At 49.0% G+C, this 20,866-nt stretch overlaps 6 protein-coding genes and 1 non-coding gene across 7 annotated transcripts; 5 read left to right on the top strand and 2 right to left on the bottom strand.

Annotated features, from left to right (window-relative positions):
* Window positions 1–116: 116 nt before the first annotated feature.
* ALT_6857 (polysaccharide lyase family 1 protein) lies at window positions 117–1,436 on the bottom strand (the record flags this gene model as incomplete). The annotated part of the gene is made up of 4 exons (XM_033559601.2): window positions 117–455; window positions 508–741; window positions 807–1,173; window positions 1,234–1,436. 4 exons carry the CDS (start codon window positions 1,434–1,436, stop codon window positions 117–119), a joined length of 1,143 nt encoding a protein of 380 aa, XP_033415492.1.
* A 2,820-nt stretch (window positions 1,437–4,256) lies between these two features.
* Window positions 4,257–5,271, top strand: sdh2 (succinate dehydrogenase iron-sulfur protein subunit SDH2; the record flags this gene model as incomplete). The annotated part of the gene is made up of 3 exons (XM_033559602.1): window positions 4,257–4,680; window positions 4,744–4,895; window positions 4,948–5,271. 3 exons carry the CDS (start codon window positions 4,257–4,259, stop codon window positions 5,269–5,271), a joined length of 900 nt encoding a protein of 299 aa, XP_033415493.1.
* A 409-nt stretch (window positions 5,272–5,680) lies between these two features.
* On the top strand, window positions 5,681–5,752 carry ALT_t133. Its single transcript has one exon. It is a non-coding gene; the product is annotated as a tRNA-Ala (tRNA).
* A 663-nt stretch (window positions 5,753–6,415) lies between these two features.
* On the top strand, window positions 6,416–7,609 carry ALT_6855 (gelsolin family protein; the record flags this gene model as incomplete). Its single annotated transcript, XM_033559603.2, has 1 exon — window positions 6,416–7,609. The coding sequence occupies one exon, from the start codon at window positions 6,416–6,418 to the stop codon at window positions 7,607–7,609; it is 1,194 nt and encodes a 397-aa protein (XP_033415494.2).
* A 725-nt stretch (window positions 7,610–8,334) lies between these two features.
* Window positions 8,335–9,561, bottom strand: ALT_6854 (uncharacterized protein; the record flags this gene model as incomplete). The annotated part of the gene is made up of 4 exons (XM_089600142.1): window positions 8,335–8,825; window positions 8,903–9,038; window positions 9,124–9,255; window positions 9,325–9,561. The coding sequence occupies 4 exons, from the start codon at window positions 9,559–9,561 to the stop codon at window positions 8,335–8,337; spliced, it is 996 nt and encodes a 331-aa protein (XP_089455604.1).
* A 1,933-nt stretch (window positions 9,562–11,494) lies between these two features.
* Window positions 11,495–12,913, top strand: ALT_6853 (wax synthase family protein; the record flags this gene model as incomplete). The annotated part of the gene is made up of 1 exon (XM_033559605.2): window positions 11,495–12,913. The coding sequence occupies one exon, from the start codon at window positions 11,495–11,497 to the stop codon at window positions 12,911–12,913; it is 1,419 nt and encodes a 472-aa protein (XP_033415496.2).
* Window positions 12,914–17,356: 4,443 nt separating this feature from the next.
* Window positions 17,357–18,562, top strand: ALT_6852 (uncharacterized protein; the record flags this gene model as incomplete). Its single annotated transcript, XM_033559606.2, has 1 exon — window positions 17,357–18,562. One exon carries the CDS (start codon window positions 17,357–17,359, stop codon window positions 18,560–18,562), a length of 1,206 nt encoding a protein of 401 aa, XP_033415497.2.
* Window positions 18,563–20,866: the final 2,304 nt, after the last annotated feature.

Here is a 20,866-nt window from a genome sequence, read left to right as displayed (position 1 = left end):
GTACTTAGGTACAAGAAAATTAAACGGTGCTACCAGATAGTTTTTCTTCTATCTCTCCTCTGCTCTGCCGGTCACCTTGTGTTATGATTCAACGAAATGTGCAAGCTGCGTACAGCTTACAGCTTACCGTTGCCAGCATGGGCGGTGACGCTGGAGGCAACGGTGTTGTAGGCGGCAGCGGAAGCAATATTCTTGCCCTTGAACTTCGAGAGGAAGTCTGTATCAGCCTGGCTAAAGGAGCCAGAGCTTCCGAAGCCGTTGATCTGGCAGGTGTGGCCCAGGTAAGAGGAGCAGACCTTGTTGGTGGAGGTGTTGGGAGAGGTGAAGAGCTTGCCGGAGATGGGGGACTCGGCGACGACCTTGACGTTCTGGAAGACGTTTCCTTCGGCGACGACATAGGCGCCGGAGCCGATCTCGAAGGCGTGGCCGGTGTTGTCGTACCAGTAGTTGTTGACCTTTTTGGTCTTGTTAGTTCATGACATGTAAGGGTGAGGGGAGGAAACGTACAGCGTGCAGCAGGGTGTTGCCCTGGACCTTGGGGGAGCGGCCGCTGGTGTGGTAGATGTAGTTGCCCTTCATGGTGACCATGTCGTTGGAGCCATCGAGGTAGATGCCCCAGTAGTGGTAGCCGTCGCAGGTGGCCGAGTAGTCGGAGACACCGTTGATGTAGCAGTTGGAGATGGTGATGCGGTTGTCGGCCTGGGTGCCGAGGACGATGTGCTGGCGACCAATCCGGGCGGTCTATCCCCGTAGATATCAGCATTGGTCTCAAGTGAGCATGTTCAACATGAATTGCGAGGACTTACAGTGACGTGGTCGATCCAGACGAGGTCAGCGTCATTGATGGTGATGGCGTCTCCACCCCAGACGTACTTGGGGTTGATATCCGTGATAGCGATGTTCTGAATGATGACGTTCTTCGCGCCGCTGACAATACGCAGACCCTTGCCCTTGATAACGCCGGCGCTGCCCTGGCCGATCAGGGATTTGTTCGAATTGACAGTGATGCCGAGAACACCGGCTTTGTCGTAGCTGACGCCGACCTTGGGGGCGTTGGGCTCGTAGTTGTCGCACCACGAGTGCAGGTTGATGGCCACCTGGCACTTGGAGTTAGTACCCCAGGGAGCGCAGCCGGTTCCGCTCGCGGTGCCTTCGGTGCCGCGGAAGTCGAAGCTGAGGCCGCATGTTAGCGTTCCCGTTCATCTTCATCTGTGAGGGCATTGGGTTGAGTACGTCTTGGTGAGGACGATGACGCGGGCCTGGCTGTCACCGAGGTATGAGACCAGCTCATCGTTTGTTTTGGGGTAGACGGGGGCGGCATTTCCACCTCCTGTTACACCCTTTGCGAAGCCCTCGGCGGCTCCAGAGACGCCAACGGCCGCGGCGGTGCTGGCCAGCGCAGCCGTGACGGCGGCGAAGAGAGAGGTATATCTCATCGTGAGTGAAAGAATGACAAGAGAGAGAAAGAAAGAATGAATGAATGAATGAAGTAAGTACTAAAGTGAAGAGCAAAGGAGAGAATGGATTGGTTCAAACAAGCATTCCTCACGGGGGCAGCCTTTATATATACACTTCATCTCCGAGCCGGACATGGTCCGAATGGAGACATCAAAAGATGCAAACCCCTATTATCAGATCCGGTTCATCTATCCGAGTCAATAATGCAGGGCCAGGCTAAATAGAGACCTCAGACCTCTAGATGAAACATACCGGACTAAGCCAGCCCTAAAAGCACCAGTAAAACACCAGTTCCCACCCACTGGCGCTAAGAACGTCTGTTGCAGCGTTACTTAATCCACAACAATGTCCTTAACTATGGAGGTCTATATGTGAAAACTCAAATGTCGGCCGAAATTTCTTCTCGACAGTCAGTAGTAACTGCTTGTCCGCCGTCGACTGATACATAGTGGATAGTGGAGAGTTCATCAATGAGGGGCAAGGGGAAACGAGCCTAGTTTAAAGTGTTTCATAGTCCTACTTAGGAAATCCGTAATAACTATATTAACCTCTCTGCACCGAGTCAGGGAAACCGGCTAACATCTTAGCTGCCGGATGTTGTTACGCTTCTTGAGAAATTCTCCGTCTTGGCGGGTGCGAGCAGAGAACTCGAGACTTACAATGGTAATCTATGCGAATACGAAACTCTTACAATGTGGCTTTGTTTTTGGATCTCTTGATTTACATCGACCATGGTCCTCAACATTCAAGTCTCATTGTAGAGTGGACCGTGTAGTTGTGGTAGAAATCAAAAATGAGAGAGACACGATCCACAGTGGATCACCGCGACTGATTCTTCGACCACATGGTCAGTCTCCATTATCATGACTAGTGTCTTTGTCAGGGCCCTCAAGGGATACTTCTGGACGTCATGAGTTCATAACGCATAAGTTGAGATAGACTCTTAGGGAATAAAAGGATCACCCCTGCATATACAAACTGGCTCCATTCCCCATACTCTGCAGATCCACATAAGGCAGCATCCGAAATACCGAGCTTAGCCTTGCCTTCAACGTGGTCTGATCCGGGCAAATAAGACGTACAGAGCAGTAAGCGGTTGTCTTAATTGTAGGAAATTGCCCGAAGGCCGCAGGCTCTAGTGCCTGCTTAGCATATTGGCAGATTCTAAGCATATTAATCTGCTATACCAAGGAGGTGGTAATTACCGCCTAGACTCTTTTCTTTATCCTCAGAGCAATGCTCATTAACAGGTTGGATATGTTTGTAGAATAATCGTTATCTGGGCCATACGCCAGCTCCCTGCCTTACTGCGACTTTAGTCGACCATGCTCGACCATGCTTGGAAGGTCGAGGAAAATATCTACGACCTATGGTGTGGTACTGCTTGAAGGCTAGTATAGAAGGAAATTTCCTTCGGCCGCAGAAACCTTGTTGCAAAGTGATGGAGAGGTCTGTCTGGTCAATCTGATCATAACATCCAGAGTCCGGAAAGGCCCCGATGGTGTTGCCTTACTGAAAAATGTAGTATTGCCGCGACGTCGAAAGCCCAGTGGCCACGGGTTATACGGTAAGGACCTCGAGGTCAGCTTCAACAAAGGTAAGCGTCAGTGTAAGGTCACGAAGCTCTTGTCGGCAGAAGATGGATCTTCCTGCCCATAGTGATTCTGCAGGAGGTCCGGAGCACGCCCGAGTCTTCTCCGTGACGCTTGCTCATTGCTCATTGCAAGTCAAGAGCACATGCGGAAGGCGGTTCTGTCAAAGACTGTTTCAGACTAGACTGTCAGTGGTAGCTTACAATCAATTGTCTTAACGTCTCATTTCACGAGAAAAAACAGAAGAACGCTGGACAATTGACCATTGAAACGACTGAGAGCGAGGTGACAATGCAGATAAACGGCAGATGGACAGTCCGGACGGTGATGAATGCAGATGAGTATGCCCTTAGCCTTCAACATATTTGCTCTGATTCCAATTAGAGCTGCATATTTATATGCATATCAGTTCATGGTCATGATCATCCCAATCTTCTTCACTCAAGCCGGTAGATGTCTGAATAGAAACGATCGACATTCGGTTCCGGTCGGTGGGTGTCACACAGTCTGATTACTGAAACAGATCTTCAGATTCGGTCTATCAGATCGGTGGTTCGAGAGCAGACTGAGGCGGATGTGATTGGCAAAGCTATGTTGATCTTTTGCGATGGATGAATGGGACTGGCACCACCCAAAGAGGGATAGTGTTAATGCCTTGTTGCCTCAGGCTCTTTCACATGACGTTCGGTCGTCGGGACGGCAGTTCCGTTCCCCTTTGGACCTGGGCCAGCACTCAATCATGTCTATCGACTTCATGACTCAGATTGCTGTATATCATAGACAGTAATAGGAGGTTCGCCTCTCAATTGAAATAGAAGCATCTACCGAGAACGACGGAGTGGCTGCAGGGAATTATATTTCTTGCATGGCAGCGAGCATTCGCCGTGTATCCCCGACGCTTGCAATTAGCGAATGTGTGATTGGCGGGGATGAGCTGAGTCAGCAAATTGCCGACCGCCAGACCCGAGGTTACCTTAGCTCCCAGAAGCGACAAAACATCTCCAGCGGCGTCTGAACCGTCTTCCGGACTCCTTGAACCTCATCTCATCGTCGCCGCTGGCAGGCTGGTGCTATATCTTACCACCTCTACATCTCCTCTCTGCCTCACTGCCACTTTACACTATTTGATTGACCCCTTTCGGCTCGTCCTTACCATTCTGTTCAGCGCTCGCGTGGTTGAAACAACCCTCCTCTCGTCCGCCCACCATGGCTGCTCTTCGTTCGACCTCGCGCCTCGTCGCATCCACAAGGCCTCTGTTCCGTCCTGCCGTCTTTGCTCGCTCGTATGCCACTGTTGATCCCGCTACTGGTGTCGGTCGCACCGGCAGTGCCGAGGCCAAGGTTACCCCCGAGACCAGGACTTCCGATGTTCACGAGCCCAACCCGTCCCAGTCTCCGAGAATCAAGAAGTTCCATGTCTACCGCTGGAACCCAGACCAGCCCACCGAGAAGCCCAAGATGCAGACCTACAGCCTGGATCTGAACAAGACGGGTCCTATGATGCTCGATGCGCTCATCAGAATCAAGAACGAGATCGACCCCACCTTGACCTTCCGGAGAAGTTGCAGAGAGGGTATCTGCGGTAGTTGCGCCATGAACATTGACGGAATCAACACTCTGGCTTGCTTGTGTACGCTCAGCTCATCTGGAATGGATTCAGGACATTAAGCGTGGTTGCTAATATCCCGTTTAGGCCGTATTCCCACCGACACCAAGCAGGAGTCGCGTATCTACCCGTTGCCTCACACCTACGTCGTCAAGGACTTGGTCCCCGATCTGACCTACTTCTACAAGCAATACAAGTCCATCAAGCCTTACCTGCAGCGTGACACCAAGACTGAGGATGTGAGTACTCCTCAGATTCTGTGATTATGTAGCCCAGCTGATTTGAGAACAGGGTCTCGAGCACCGCCAAAGCCCCGAGGACCGCAAGAAGCTCGACGGTCTCTACGAATGCATTCTGTGCGCCTGCTGCTCGACCTCTTGCCCTTCGTACTGGTGGAACAGCGAGGAGTACCTGGGTCCCGCCATCCTGCTCCAGTCTTACCGTTGGCTGGCCGATTCTCGTGACGAGAAGACCGCCGAGCGCAAGCACGCTCTCGACAACAGCATGAGCGTCTACCGTTGCCACACTATCCTCAACTGCTCGCGGACTTGCCCCAAGGGCCTGAACCCCGCTCGGGCTATTGCTGAGATCAAGAAGATGCTCGCTGCTCATTAGGTGGTGTATTCACAATAAAAGAAATGTGCTTCTCTTGTGTCCAATTCCCTGTGCGCCTATATTTCCTTTCACCTTTTGTGCCATGTTGTTGCATAGTTTTTCCCCTCGATTTCGAGGTTCTTCATGTCGGATGTTTTCATAGGTGTAAATTGAGTATCTGATTCAAGCAATATAGTGGCGATATTCATCTTTAAATCGTTTCCTTTTGGGGCAGTTTCTTTAGAGGGAAATTATGGTCCATAATCCTAGAATTCATTCTATCCGCACTGATATGAACATGTGTCTTGTGTCTACATGGTATATGTGACTCGTCAAAATACCTGTGATAGCCTGGAGCATGTTCGGCAATTCTTCGGCATTTGTTCAGTTTTCTTTATGGAGGCAGAATTTGGGTGGCGATATCATCACTGGGCTGTTAGCACAGTGGTAGTGCGCCCGCTTCGCATGCGGGAGGTCGTGGGTTCGATTCCCACATAGTCCATTTTTGCTATTCACAGCTTCATCTCGTCCTTTATTCCTTTTTATTGTCAATTTTCTTTGTTTTTTCCCTTGCATACCGTCACTATCATTATTCTTGCAGTGCGGAAAACTGGAAAGTGTGTTATTTGGATGGTTTGCACCTCTGACCATCTACAACTTTATATACATAACTGGCAAACCATTCGTCCGTTTCCTATAGAGCCCCTTATATTATATGTTTGTGCTGGGATAGGGAACTCTTAGACCTATGAGCATTTTATTTAATGCGTCACGACTGTCCATAGGGCTGATAGCAAGGATTAATGGATATAGTCACATATATATCCAGCGTCAATCTTCCATGGCTTGTCTGGTATATTTATACTGCAGCACGGTCTCTTATCCGCACCTTTAATGATTTTGACATGTATATTCACGTCTTTGCGGAGTACTCTTGGATAATTCAGTATACATTCTTGACTTGTACTTATATGATTTACTTATAAGTAAGCTGAAATCGGACCGAGGACAATAAGCTGGAACATAATACTATTTATAAAGAATCTCCACTATCAGTGTAGATCCTCCTCTGCCTCAGCTCACTCCCTAGCCATTAACCCCACCATCGATCCGCATTGTTTCTTTCCTGTCCTCAACTTCTAACTTCATCCAACTACTACCAAAAATGCCTCCGCACGAAGGATTGGTCCATCTCAAAGAGTACGACATCAAAGACAGCAATGTGGAATTGATCGGCTCAGACATCGACCATCGCGTCAAATACAACTCAGCCGCATCCGAACCAGCCTGGAACAACGGACTGGTAGGCCAAGAATGCGGCCTCTTCATCTGGCGCATTGAAAACTTCGAGGTCGTCCCCTGGCCCAAGGAACGCTCAGGCGAGTTCTACGACGGCGATAGCTATATCGTCCTGCACTCCTACAAGGTCGAGGACAAGCTGTGCCACGATATCTTCTTCTGGCTGGGAAGCAAGACCACGCAGGATGAAGCTGGTACGGCCGCGTACAAGACCGTCGAGCTCGATGAGTTCCTGCGTGGGACTGCGACGCAGCATCGTGAGGTCCAGGCCCACCCGTCGCCGGAGTTTACGGCGCTTTTCCGTCGGCTCTGTATTCGGTCTGGGGGCGTGCGGTCGGGCTTTAACCACGTCGAGACAGAGGAGAAGTCATCGAAGGAGGTCATCACGCTGCTTCGGATCTTCAAGCATCCTGGTGCTGCGCGAGCTGACTCAGTCATCGTGCACGAGGTTGAGCCGACCTGGGAGAGTCTCGACGACAATGATGTCTTTGTGTTGGATCAGGGCGAGAAAATCTGGGTCTGGCAGGGCAAGAACTGCAGCCCGATGGAAAAAGCAAAAGCTGCCCAGGTGGTCAATGATATGACTCTTGCTAAACATCTCGACGTCGAGGTTCTTTCCCAGCTGGAGTCACGGTCCAAGATCATCGTGGACCTGCTCGGTGGCAAAGATATCCAGCAGTCCTCTTTCCAGGCACCGCGGCCTGTTTCTTTCCCTGCAGGAGGCGATCGGGATAGTGATGAAACCAAGTCAAACAAGTTATTCCGACTCAGTGACGCCACAGGGGCGATTTCGTTCGATCTCGTCAAAGACGGGCAGCAGATCTCTCCGTCGGATTTGGATGGAAATGATGTTTTTCTCTGCGACACCGGAAGCAGACTATGGGTTTGGCAAGGCTCGCAGGCGAGTAGACAGGAGAAGGCGCTGTGGCTCAAGGTTGCCCAATCCTATATTCGCCAGATTCAAGAAAATCGGGCCAACCCAGATGCCCATCTGATTCCGATCTCAAATGTGGTGCAAGGTCATGAGAGTCCAGCATTTTGGAAGGCTATCGCAATTTAAGAGTAGCCGGGGGCTAGTACACATCTCTTCGATTGGCGAGACACGCTTGCTTCGGTCTCACGCTGTGTATCTAATCCAAATGGTAAAAATGTCACATTGTATTTAGATATGATGGATGGCTTCAATATTCAATTTTATTTCCACAGAATATACTTTTAGGAACTACGTTGCTATTGGCATACAGGGCTATATCAAATTGCAGAACGCTGACCTGATACCCTACACTTGCCGGAATCATCTCCCCGAAGGTAAGTTTGGCCATATTGCGCTTCAAGTGCCCCTTCACGTTCCCTGCTGATGCAACAGAACTTAGTAGATATGACTGCTTGTTTTCCAGGTTTATCCAGGGAATCATTGCAAGTCACATATATTCAATAGCCATGCGAGCCAGGGACAAAGGCTTCCCTGTTGAAGTGGTTCAACCGAACACCCTCTGATTAGTTAGTTAGCCAAAGGGCCCTGATTATTTAGATGCTTTTATAAGGATATATAGCTATATATGTGCATCTAAGCATGGGAAGTCTACTATAGAATCTGATTCCTCTCTACCTCCTATATCATACACTGTTACATCAATCTACACTTGATATATATAATCACTCTCATCTATATCATATCCCTTCTCACTTAGTATTCAAATAATGCCTTAGCCTCTCAAGCTGCTGCCGGTGCATGAGCCGCGCATCCCGTGATGCGCCTCCATCATGGGGAGGTCGAAGCTGGTCTCATGGCGGAGGCTGCTGTATTTGTAGAGTGGGAGTTATCTGTGCGTGTGGTATATTCAGCTTATGTGTTCCGGTTGCACTCCCGGTGGCTTCTTCAGCAGGTATTTTCAGTTCATGTCTTCCGGGTGCTCTCCTGCTAGCTTCGTCTGGGGTTTCTGGCGTGTATTCGAGCTGGAAAATACCGAGTGGCCCATCGTTTTGGATTTTGACAACCTGTCCATTGGGCCCCAACCACCCTAGGTGTGTTCCCTTTTGATCAAAGAGCTTGACTGCGGCAAAATCGTCGTCGTCAAGCTCGACGCTGCGATTTGGAGCTGGATTGAATGCTGCTTGAATTGCTGCGTCGACTTGTCTGTTCAGTTCTGCATGACGCTTTGAGTCGAGGGTATTCAAAATCTGCATGAATGCCGCTCTGACTGGTGAAGCCATAGATTGGCAGTTTATGGCTTCAGCCGTGATCAGAGCAGCTGTCGTGGCGTCTGGGCCTTTACCTGGTGTACTAGAATCATCCTTTGCCCGCGCGTTTTATTGGCATCAACGAAGGCCCCTAGTAGGTTCGATGAGGCACGTTTGCTACCATAGAGAAAGCCTGTATTGCTATACTCGTCGTTGTCGTCGGTTTGCCGCAGGAGATACAAATCCTCTCGTTCATAGTTCTTCGTCATGTGCCGGAACTGGACTTTGTAATGAGACGTGGTTTTTAGCTGGCTATTGTATGTCAGCAACAGGAACGCTCCGTCTGCTCTGCTCTGTGACGGGAGGCAGATAAGCCAGGGGAGGAATACCTACCTTACAATTATAGTGCGCTGCGGAAAGCGGGGGTTCGAGTTCGCCTGTAACGTCGTTCGTACCGGTGCCGAGGAGCACTGCACGGGCGCCGTCGTCGTCTGTTGGCCCACCGCCGCTCGCATTTTTGAGCGACTGATCTGAAAGGTGGTGAATATATCAGCTTTAATACTCCCTGTTTCTGGGGGGCAGTGTGCTCCTTACTCGAGCGTAGGTCCAATTGGAGGCTACCAGCCGGAACGCTGACACCATTTGCATCACCCAGGATAGGTTGGAAATGGGCTTGCTCTGGGGCACGTAGACGGAACGGTTTCCTGACCAGCTGCGGGTATCTTTGTGAATGATATCTTCCACCAGTCGTGGGATATAATGGTACGCTTCAAGTTTGCCGATCATGCCAAAGATGCTGACTACGTCTTTCTGCTTACCGGATAGTAGCATATGGCATGGTCGCGGTAATAGACCACCTGGGCCTTGTACGTTACCTTCATCACACGCCAATTATAGAAGGAAGCGACTGTTGAACACCAAGCCGGCGGGCTTCATTGACAGTGGTAGATGCCTGTTAGCACGGTTCTGGCCCCGTGGAGGAGGAGAAACAGAGTAAAAAGTGAATCAACCAACTTGTTGCAAAACAGAGTGTCCCCACCCTCAGCGTTCCACTTGATGGAATGCGTTGATTTGCTTGCCGAAGACTCCGTCTTGTCGCTGGAATTCTTTTCATGGCTTGTACTGACCTCAGCCTGAAAACCAAACCCAGACACTGAGGCACTCCTCCGTAAAGCTAGGGGCTGGAGATATGCCAGCCTTAAGATGACTGCTAAGTTTGCGTTCATTGCCAGGGCGCTGGGGGAGATTACTGGGTTAGTGGATTTGTGTGGAGATCGTGGAGGGACCATGTTGGGAGTCTCTTTAGAAGATTTCTGGGGAGAGTAAGGGTTCTAAGGCGTGGGATACGATCTTCCTGGATTATTTGAAGATTTCATACCTGAATGATTTGAAGCTTTGTAAGGAACTGGGTATAGTGGCCCTGGGGTCTATCATTGTGACCCGCTGTACTCTGAATATGTGAGGGCACCGCTACAGTCGAAGGTGAGGCGAGGAAGGCATCTGTCGGCTGTGACAGCGATGGTGGATTATCGTTGGGCATTCCGTATCTCGTCTATGAGTCTACTATCTTCGAGGGACTCCAGCCGAGTGGACTACCAGTGAGGAATCCACCCGACTCACCCAGTTGCTCTGATTGAAAGCGGCTAATGCGAGACAGGATGCAGTAGAAGTGTCGTACTGTGTGGACGCTGCTGATCCTCGACTAGACTTGTGTCGCTATTGGTCGCTGAGGGATATGTTTTACAATGCAAGAAGCCCTGTTGAGTTTGAGTTGGGAATTGCATTACACAGCCGGGGAAGCAGGAAGAGGCAACTATATTATGCGGAGGTTGGAGAGGGGGAAGCGTCAAATATAATGTCCGAGCTCCTAATAGAAAGAACGTAATGGATGTCACTAACTAGACGCTGAGACAAGTGAACGTGTAATCAGGCAATGTTCCTTACTCCGTACCTTATGCTGCGATGAAGTCGAGGACAACCATGAATTCGACATTACCCCTTTCCTCAAGCCAATAATCACTGGAAGGATGGAGCTTCCTCGAGGTTGCATCCCAATACCAAATTCCTGTCTCTGTCCAGCCGCCGCTTCGTAGATCTTGGATGTAACCCTAAGTCGTCCTTGGCCCACAGTTCCCGCAGGGTCTGTTTAACGTTATTACGGTGGGTCTGCCGCTCTCATAGATAAGAATTACTACCTCTGCATGCAACTGTAGTGTGTTCTTGGCTGTCATCATGATTGTGGATATCTGAGATATTGACGTTGGGATGTGTCATGGACCACTCTCCGCACCTATGGGAAGGTCCAACCCTCTGTGTGAAGGCACCGGATTGGCCTGACGTCTGAGAATTGAAGACTGTTGCCTTGAGGAAAATTGCAGAAGTTGTTCCTTGCTAGTATTTATAGGAAAATCATTGCCTGGTCAATCGTGCGAGAAACCTGTTCCCGCAAATGCATGGAACGTTGCAGAGCTACCCCGTCGACCAAACTTTGGATATGGAAAGCTTTCAAGTCTTGCATGAAAATGGCGAGTCTTGAGCCGTAAGGAGGCTACACTGCTCTTTGGGACCTACCCAAACATGCTTGACAGATCTCAGGAGATCTGGAACCGTGTAGGATGATGCCCGCATCTGAGCCTGGGTTGCCATGGCTCCCTGGGATGCTCATGTAGTTATAAATGGCATGTAACGTCAAATCCGATCCTGGTCTATGTTGGCTTCTGTCTCTCACTGGCACTGCTGCTGTTTCACGACCTTAGTCGCCGACATGATAGAAGACTCAAGCCAAGCTACCCTCCAACCCGATTCGTTTCGGGTGCAAATACCTGCGAATCACTCTTGGGACTCAGATCTTGCTATCCTCAACTCATCGCTTCCTCGGCTAGTGCTGCTTGCTGTCCGGGCACTTCCCGTCTGTGCTTTTGTTGCCCGCTATATTCTCTGCAGTATCTTGATAGCATGCACAAAAAAAGATGCCTTATCGAGACGTCTCGGACTTATTCCCTTGCTGTGCTTGTCAGTAGTGCAAGGTACATTGGCACCACTCCTGACCAATGATTCGTCATTCATAGGGCATCTTGGTAGGGATGCCTTCCTTGGTGCTTGCCATGCAATCAACCTCTTGACCCTCGTTGAAGTCGACGCTACAGACCTGGAACGGGAGATTCTGCGTAAACGACACTCAACTACAATTGAAAGAATATGCAGCGGACTGTCTATACTGTGCAATAATAGGGGCATCCGCACGAAATGGCAGGTGAAGAACATACCTCCTTTTCCTCAGTCATTCGACGGCGCCAAGAATCCCAGCCACAGCTCTTTCTGTGTTAGGCAGATTACCATTGCCCTGTGGGAGATTGGCATTGCCTTCCTGGTGGCGCTATATTTCCTGAGAACCATGCCATCGGATACGCCGTGCGATCGTGTGCTCCCTGCCTTCCGGGACTCCCCGGGGCTATGGCGAGTAATTTGGCCCTTGATGTGGATTCTTCCCTTTCGCACGAGCATTGACAGCATTTACCGGCTTGCCAGCGCCGTCTCAGTTGCTATAGGGCTGACTACACCGATTGACTGGCCTCCTGCCTTCGGTAGCGCCCGTGATGCCTGGACCCTGCGGCAGTTCTGGGCTGTATACTGGCACCAGTTACTGCGGTGGCCTTTTAGCACCATCTCAACCGCTATCGTGGAGAAGGGGTTTGGCATGACAAAGTCAGATCTTGTGGGGAGATATATGCATGTTCTCTTGGTGTTCACGCACTCTGGTCTCTTCCATCTCATCAATGATGTTCGGTATGGGGTCCCGTGGCGCAAGTCAGGCTCTCTGCTTTTCTTTTGCAGTTTCACTCTCGGATTTATGATCGAGGACGGGGTGCAGGAACTCTGGCGTCGCGTTACCCAAAAACGAGGGAAGAATCAGGCGATGCAGTGCAGTGAGAAACGCCCAAGCACGGGTGCTGCCCTCACCCCCACGCCAGTATGGAAAAAAGTATTGGGATTTGCGTGGGTAGGGGCCTGGTTGAGCATCTCGACCCCAATTTTTATCCAGCCCTTTTTCGAAGGCGTGTGCCGTCAGGGTGCCGCATCTGGCTTCCTCTATATAATCCAACAGCTGGACCCAATGTTCCTGTGCGGGGCTATGGCGGCTATGACTTTGCTTGTTTGGCACCATTTTGGTATAGACCTCTGAAGTGTCCATCAGCATTGCTCATTTACCCAACCTGAATAGGCGTTTAATGCAAGGCTTCATTTTCACTTATTGAATATTTTGTTCGCATGTAATCTGACCATATCACCGAATTCGGTTACCACACGAGACAATATAGGAGTGAAGTGTTACTGAGCCGTGCCATGAGACATGGGCTGCTACCACCTCAGCCTTGTGCAGGGAATATTGAATGAGCAGGATTCTAAAGAGCTGTAGAAATTGAGCTTGTAATGCAGCAGCAAGCTCCTATTGCTGTTGGTAAGCTACATAAGCCGTGGAGCATGAAACCGACACATGAACTCTCAATAACTACGTTATTGGTAATCTCGAATTTCAACACCTGGAGATATTACTCTCTCAGCCGAGTTTGACCGAGTTTAGCATCTGTCGATCCCTGTACTCCACTCGTTCATTTTGCCTTTGCTCCTTATCACGTCTAAGCGCCTTTCCTTTCGGTTAGACCATAACAGATTTATGAAAGATGGGAGCAAGCGAAATCATTGGTCATTCTGTACGGTCACAAGAACCATGCACGTATAGGCAAGGGAGTTAGCGCTCAGGCAAGCACCGATTTGTTTGACGCAACGTGTCGACGTGCGTTACACAGGGCTATGGAACGATTCGATATCCGGCTCTCCGAGTCAGTGAGTGCAAGCAAACAACAGCTGCCGCTTGGGGATATCGGCGGCAATGTTGGGCTGCTTACACGTAGCCCAATAGTTATTCTATAAGAATGGATCTGCGTTGGAAAGCAGTATCCAATTCTTTAAAGACTTTCAAAGTACTCCAAGATCACGCAAGTAGCTGTAAGTAAGTTTTGATTGAATCCTCTGTGCTCGTTTACTGATACTCTTTGCGCAGTATCCTTCTATCCTGTCCTATATACCACCACATCCGCTACACAGCCTTCTGACGTCTTCTTTTGCTTCAAGATGTCAACGATACAGGTATATGTAGCCATATCCAACGACGGCGGTGTTTACAACCATTGGGCTCTTTTCATTGACCAACCCGAAGCGGAAACCTTGCTCAATGTCAGGGGATCCGATGGCCATTTTCGATATGAAACGGAGAAAAGAGATGTTCGTCATGACGAAAGCCTAGTGGAGCTGGTCTACCTTTGTGTCGTTAATGACGCCAGAGCCAAGACGATCAGGAATATTGCGAGGGCAATCCCTGTTCATAATGAGATCTCAGGTTGGAATTGTCAAGACTATGTGCTTGACCTCTTGGACGAGCTGGAAGAAAGAAAAGTCATTGACGGTGAAGACGAAGTATATCGCCTGCAAAGGACTTACCTTGCGGGAAGGCAAGAAGGACTCCCATAACGCTCTTCTTCGTCTGCCTGATACTGGAAAAGTTGGATGGATTTCTTCCTTTCTTTTGGTGAAACCGAGTGTTCATATTGAGCATGTAAGCTCACTGCATGATACCTATCCAATCTATTGTTTGTCAGCGAGTTGCCACTATATCAGAGATCGAACTTTCAAGCGACTTTAGTTGAGTGGTGTACCGCAGCTGAAGGGAAATACAGTCATCTGGGGGCAGAGAAATGCCATGATGTTAGCTTGTTTTGGCATGGATGACCCAGAGCTGATGAACAAGCACAAGCCAATGTATAGGGAACTGCGAGGGAGAAATGCTTTTTGACAAATAAGAATACCAGTCATTCTCCTCCGTCAGACACAATGTCCTTGTTCCTGAAGTACATCCATAGTACTGTGGATAAAACCCGGCTGTCTTCCCAGTCAATGATACCGGTCACGACACAGGCATTGTTCTGATCCCGATTCACTATAATATTATCAGTTCTGACATCGCCATGGGCGAACACTAATCCCTGGACAGGATCTGCAAGGAAAGAATGGATTTTACTGCGGAGTAATATGTGCGAGATCCTCACATCCGGGACGTAAACTGAGTATTGATCTGTCGGTGTGGCCCTCGATTCTTTTTCTTTTAGCGCATTCTAAATACTAGTCGTCTCTTTGAAGTGTCCTCAATTGGCACAAGATATTATCCAGATGATGCTGAACAGACACCTTGTCTTGATACCTGAGGTAGGCCACGCCTTAGTTAACAACATCGACAGGATGTAGGTCACGAAAATAATGCAAATACCTCCAACTCTGCTTAAGCCATGGGGCTTTGGAGCAGTGATCTTTCGTTCGCGTCCAGCAAGGTCCTCAGAATCGTGTACTCTGTGTAGTCACCGCTCATCACGACAGCTTTTGCAACGAGGTCATCATCTCACTTCACCACGACACCCCTTACAGGATCTTTCATCGCTTTTGGCAGACCACAGCAGTTGTCGCAAGGGTCCAAGTACCGAGTGCCCTGCGTCCGCTGAGTCGCGCATCGATAAAGTCGACAGTACTTCGGAGGGAAAACCGACAATAAGTCGATATCGAGATCATCGCTTACCCAGAATTGGAGCTGATTCAAGGTCCTTTGGTTGAGCTTTGCTGTATCTGTATTCAGACCTTGGGATTGTGATTCTTGATGCTTCTCGCGATATCAGTGATGAGTGCCATCAAATCGGCAGCTGGATTTCTCTCAAGCGCCATTTAAAGATTCCTGTATCAGCTCCTGGTTAAGCTCAACGGGGTCAACACACGCCAGGAAGGTGAGTATTTCCGTAGTCTGGCAATATTATCCACGATCAGTGAGAACAACTGGGCTGCAAAGTGTTTACGAAATAAGCAATCATAAGAAACAGTTGGATTAGAGTGAGAGAAACATAGGTCAGAGTTTGTTACCATACATGATAGCTAGCTATAAAGAGAGAAGATAACTATAAGGGGTGTTATATTGGTTACATCCAGATATTACGTTCTATATGTGCTCACGGTTCTATAGACCAGTGCTTCCTGGATTATAGAGATGCAGATTATGTAGTCCATTAGAATGTAAGCTAGTGCGGTAACTCTTCAGAATTAATAACTAGCCATGGTGCCTGAATATCGGTGTACATGGCTGATCTTCTGCGACAGAACCATCCCACATGCCACAGACTCACAGTCATGGCCTCGAAGTAGCAGCTCTCCTCCTGTAGAACTTTGTAGAAATTGCTTTCCGGACTGGGGAATTGTGCACTGCTGCCTGACGCTGAAGTTATTGTTGTTGTCATTTATGCTGCCTCTCTTCCAGCGTTTGATGTCGTTCTTCAGTTTACGACTGATCTTGACGGTCATTGAACCACAAGCGTCGTCTTTCAATATATCGCAGCAACAATCAGACCGCCAGGCAAGTGACCACGTCTCGAGGTAGGTACCGAGGGAAGACTGCAGGCCGCAGGGCCGGAAATTGCGATGTGCTACAAGGTGAACTACTCGCTCTAGTGAACAAACCCCTGGCATGCTAGCTAATTAAGGGTAATGGATTTTGTGGCAGTGTAGCAGTGGTCAGTTCTAGATCCAATCTAATATAGTATATTCACCACTAGTCTGATTGGGAATCTGCGTAGATCGACCAGTACATAGATTCTTGAGCCCGACAAACAGGCTCCAAACACCTACTTCTTTTTGAGTGGCTGGCCTGACTTTTCTCTAGACAACAACGTTGTCACATCGTCCGATATCGCCGATCTTGCCTCCCTTATGCAGACTGGGATCAACCTTCCAGAGGCGTCAACTTGCCAGCAACGATAGGCTCGGATCCAGATCCCTACGAAAAGTTCCTGCGTCTGGCTTCTATTGCAATCAAGGAAGACCCGAATGGGCCAATGGCTTAGTCATACGGGAATGCCACCCAGGCCATCAGAGAGGGGGATGTGAACTCGCAGCATATCAACGACCGGTGTGCTACTCGACAGATTAGAACTTTCCATCTACGGAGTCCTGGAATGGGACTTGACCGTGATGCTATCCTGGAAAAGATTGATGCTATAACGGAATTTTAAGCAACTGTGATCACCAGCACTCTTGTCCAGACGCCTCCCTTTCTCTTTCCTTTTTCTACACATCTACTTGATTTGCCTGCTTCGTCTACTCTGTAGCTATACGACTCCGACTTTCTTCTTCTCTCTCTGGCAAGTTGTCAAATCTTCCTCCTTCATCTCTACAGCTTGACAGCATTGCCCTTGTCCAAACAGTTTGCTCCTCGTGTTCTCGTATCCTTGTGATAGGTGAAAGCATGCAAGCGGGTTTACCTTCTCTTCCACGCCTCTACCTAGGCTCCATCTATCAGTCAATGTAATGAGTAAGCAAGTGAATCACTTCAAAGACTTAGCGACGCTACTCGCTACAGGGAACCCATGAGAGGATAGTTACAGGCGCCTATCCGTCATGACTCATGTGACAGGGACTAACGATCTTAGTGCACTTGATGATTCGTATAAATAACTGCCTCGATGGCCTCAGTGGCCCAAATCACCCAACAACTTCCACCCACACGCACCACTTACTTCATTTGACTCCCGCACAAATGGGCCAGCTCTCTTCTTTTGTGAGGTCTTCTCCTCCACGTCTTACTCTTACTTTGGAAGGAAAATCAGGTCTCGATCCCTGCTTTGACACGTCATACCACCTCATCATCACAATCACGCGGGATGGAGATGATCCCCAGACACAACCATGTATCATTCACTGGGACCCTGTTGAGGATGCATTTGGCCAGCCGGGTATAATGCTAATCCGTTCTAATTATGACTTCACGGAGGACCTGGGACCCTTACAAGTCGACTCTAACCAACTGCGGGCAGAATCCCTCCACCCTAGGGAAGTTTCCCAGTCCGACCCCTGCTTCAAAGAACTGTACCCAGGCTCCAGCGTCTCTTGGGAGTTGGACTTGCCCTCTATCTACTTCAATGCCCTCGAACAAGGACGCAATTACAGAATCCGCTGGGTAGGCGGCCAAATCTCTTTGTGGGACTGGGGCACATTAGCGCAGCACAGTGGCCGCACACTCGGCCCCAAGGACCCCCCTGTGGTCCTCCCGGGCGGACCAGAACAGCTACTGAGCGTCGGTTTTATTGAAGCCGATATAGAAGAAGAGCCACCCTCATTGCCGCCTTCTCCCGCACCCATTCTGGCACCTTCCAGGATGAGTGGCGCCCCGGTCTTCAGCCTCACCATCGCAGGACCTGCTACGCTATCGATGAGAGATAGTGATCCATCCAGTCGGCTACGCTATCCGGTCACAATGACACTCTCGTATGATGCAGCTCCGGATGGCTTAGACGGAAAGCCAGTCACATTTCATACGTTCATATTCAAATATCTCGATAGCCAGCAGGGTTTCAGGCTCTCCTTTAGAAAAAAGGGTGATGACGACTGGAGCCCACATGAAATTCCGGAAATATTTACGTACCACATGTACAGATGGTCCAAGCCGGTCCCGGTAAATGTTGGCCGCACCGACCAGGATGAATTTGCGACCCTGGTGCCTGGTGAGTCGTGGTCATTCACGCGAAAGGTGACTCACTTCCCGAAGCATGTAGCGCCTGGTGATGAATACCGGTACCGGTTCAAGGGAGGTCAGCTTGACTGGTGGGATTGGGGACACCTTAGCTATCATGAGGATACTGTGGTGTGGATTGATGACTGGGTTCGCGATCCGAAAGATAATGGGGGCCGGCCAGGGCTTGTGGTGCCGGCTAGTAACTCGATCGAGTTTACAGTGGTTGAATGAGATCCTTGCTTACAAGGCATCAATATGAAAGCTATAATGATATCTGGGCATTCACATCTCTGCTGGATGCCCCAAAAGCGGCTCTGTCTCGGTCCCCCGTTGTACAGTGGCTTTGCTCGAAGATGAGCGATGCAAGGCCAATAACAGAAGCACTGCCTGGCCGAGGGCGAAGACAAAGCTGTTAACAATGATGAAACCAACAGCCCCGTACCACACAGTAAAGGTATTCCAATTGTAATGACCCTCCAACTTCTCATAGGGAAATGGAAGACACGGTATCCATGTCACTGAGACGAGAGCGAAGATGAGAGTTTGCATAGCCAGACTCTGCACACTCAGCGCATTTATAATTGGTGCAACCAAGATCTCACGAGCTTGACAGAAGATCCCCAGAACACCCAGCGCCGTGAGAATTGGGTAAATGCAGATGGAGTGCACGCCGTAAAAAATTGCTGACCAAAGACTTTGAGGTCCATGGTCGGGGATGGAATTAATAACCATCAGAGGAACGATCGATGTAAGGAGATAGATGGTGTAAGTGGCAACCAAGAGTAACCTCCGGTTGCTATAGATGAGAATTTGTACGAATCTGCAGGACAAATATGAGTATTTACCCAAATTGCTTATGGACATTAGGATGAGATCTCACAATGCCACAAAAAGGATTGTGACCACAGCACAGTGCCACAAACTAAACCTGTCCCCTGCGCTTGTGGGGTAATGTAGAAAGAAAGAAGGGTGGCCATCTTGTTCATTACCAACAAATAGTAAGAATATATAGATCGAGAGATGCTCAGTGGCGATAAGCAAGTTCGACAAGGTGGTCATCGAAGAAACTCCATTAATGGTTCGTTTCCTCTGGATGAGCAATATCTGGGGAACAAATGAACCGACGGCGAGAATCAGCAAGATACTAAAGACGTTAGTAAAGAGATTTTGGACGACATTTTTCTCAGTATGCGTACACACGCCACCATAGAGGTGGCTCTGGAAGTGAGAAACGCCAGCGATCGAACTCAGGCGACCCTGAAGGTGGCTCTGTAGGTGACATCTTGTGTTGTGAGAGGTTTTAAGAAACTAGGGTGTATGAAATGTAGAGGCCAAAAGGCATCAACAGCCGACCAGCTAATAGGACGTATAGGCTGGTTCGGCTTTAATTCAGCGTTGGTTGAAAATGAAAGGGGAAATGAAAAGAGAACCGAAAAACAACAGGCGTATAAGCTTATATAAAGCCCAAGGTGCAACAATGCCAAGATCGGGTGGCCCTAGAATCCCATCTACAAGAACACCTAGAGGAGTAATAGTCAATACAAACTAAATAAGCTAGCCATAGCTGCTCCGGACCACCCTATATGATGCCACCGTTAGCGCTGAAAATAGCCCTCATTGAACCGGCGCGCACCACCACCGAGGCGCTATGCTACTGAGTACTGCACCTTGTGGTCTCTACACATCCATGTCATCTATATGAGCCCAACTCCTCTCCCTCGAACAACGACATGCTTTCTTTGCGGTGCTCGGCATTGCTGTGGTCTTACGAGACATCTGAAAAGTAAGGCCTTAGTCGAGCAGTTATCTCAGATACCAGGACCGTAGTCTAATAAGAAACCAGGATGTGCACCTTCCATGTAGTAGAAGATCGGAATTACCAGCAATCATTTGGAGAGTGATCTGTCGGACATGTTGGCGTTCCTGCCCCGTACTGTGACTGATGTGGCATTCAGATAGAGCTCCGGGTGAAGTCCTAATAATCTCGTGTGGGCTTCTACGGCGACATTCCCACGTTGTTAGCCATACAGCCTGGATCCCCAAAGTAGTTTCTAAATCTGTCACGTTGGCATAGTCAACGTAGAATGCTCTTCTATGTGATTGGGCGAGTTGGAAACTCCTGTGAAATCCTGCCTGGTTGCTAGAGTCTGCGCATAAGATATCTTACATTAGAGTAGCCCCGGTCGAAAATCGAAGCTTTTTTCAGGTTCTGGTAATCAGCGTACCCGTTCTGTACTGGAAGAGAATTGTAGCTTGATATATACAACTTTATATATATTGGTGTACATGCCTCAATAGGGCGCGTGTTTATTTGCGTTGAGTAATACTTCGTATTTACTTTGATTTATTAAGGGTAACCACTGAAATACCATCATCCCAGTTGTATTATCGCTGCCTATTCTCTACAGACAAAATCCACCTTAGATCATACAAGAATCACGACGATTATTTTGTGCACGCACGCTATTCCAAACAAGGGATAAGGTAAACAGTGTACTTTTGACACGACCTTTTTCATTGGACAGGGGTATGATT

This window comes from Aspergillus lentulus, assembly GCF_001445615.1.
Source record: "Aspergillus lentulus DNA, contig: Alt12, strain: IFM 54703, whole genome shotgun sequence".
Classification (NCBI taxonomy): domain Eukaryota; kingdom Fungi; phylum Ascomycota; class Eurotiomycetes; order Eurotiales; family Aspergillaceae; genus Aspergillus; species Aspergillus lentulus.
The sequence above is the reverse complement of the archived record's forward strand: the minus strand, read 5'-3'. Positions and strand labels throughout refer to the sequence as shown.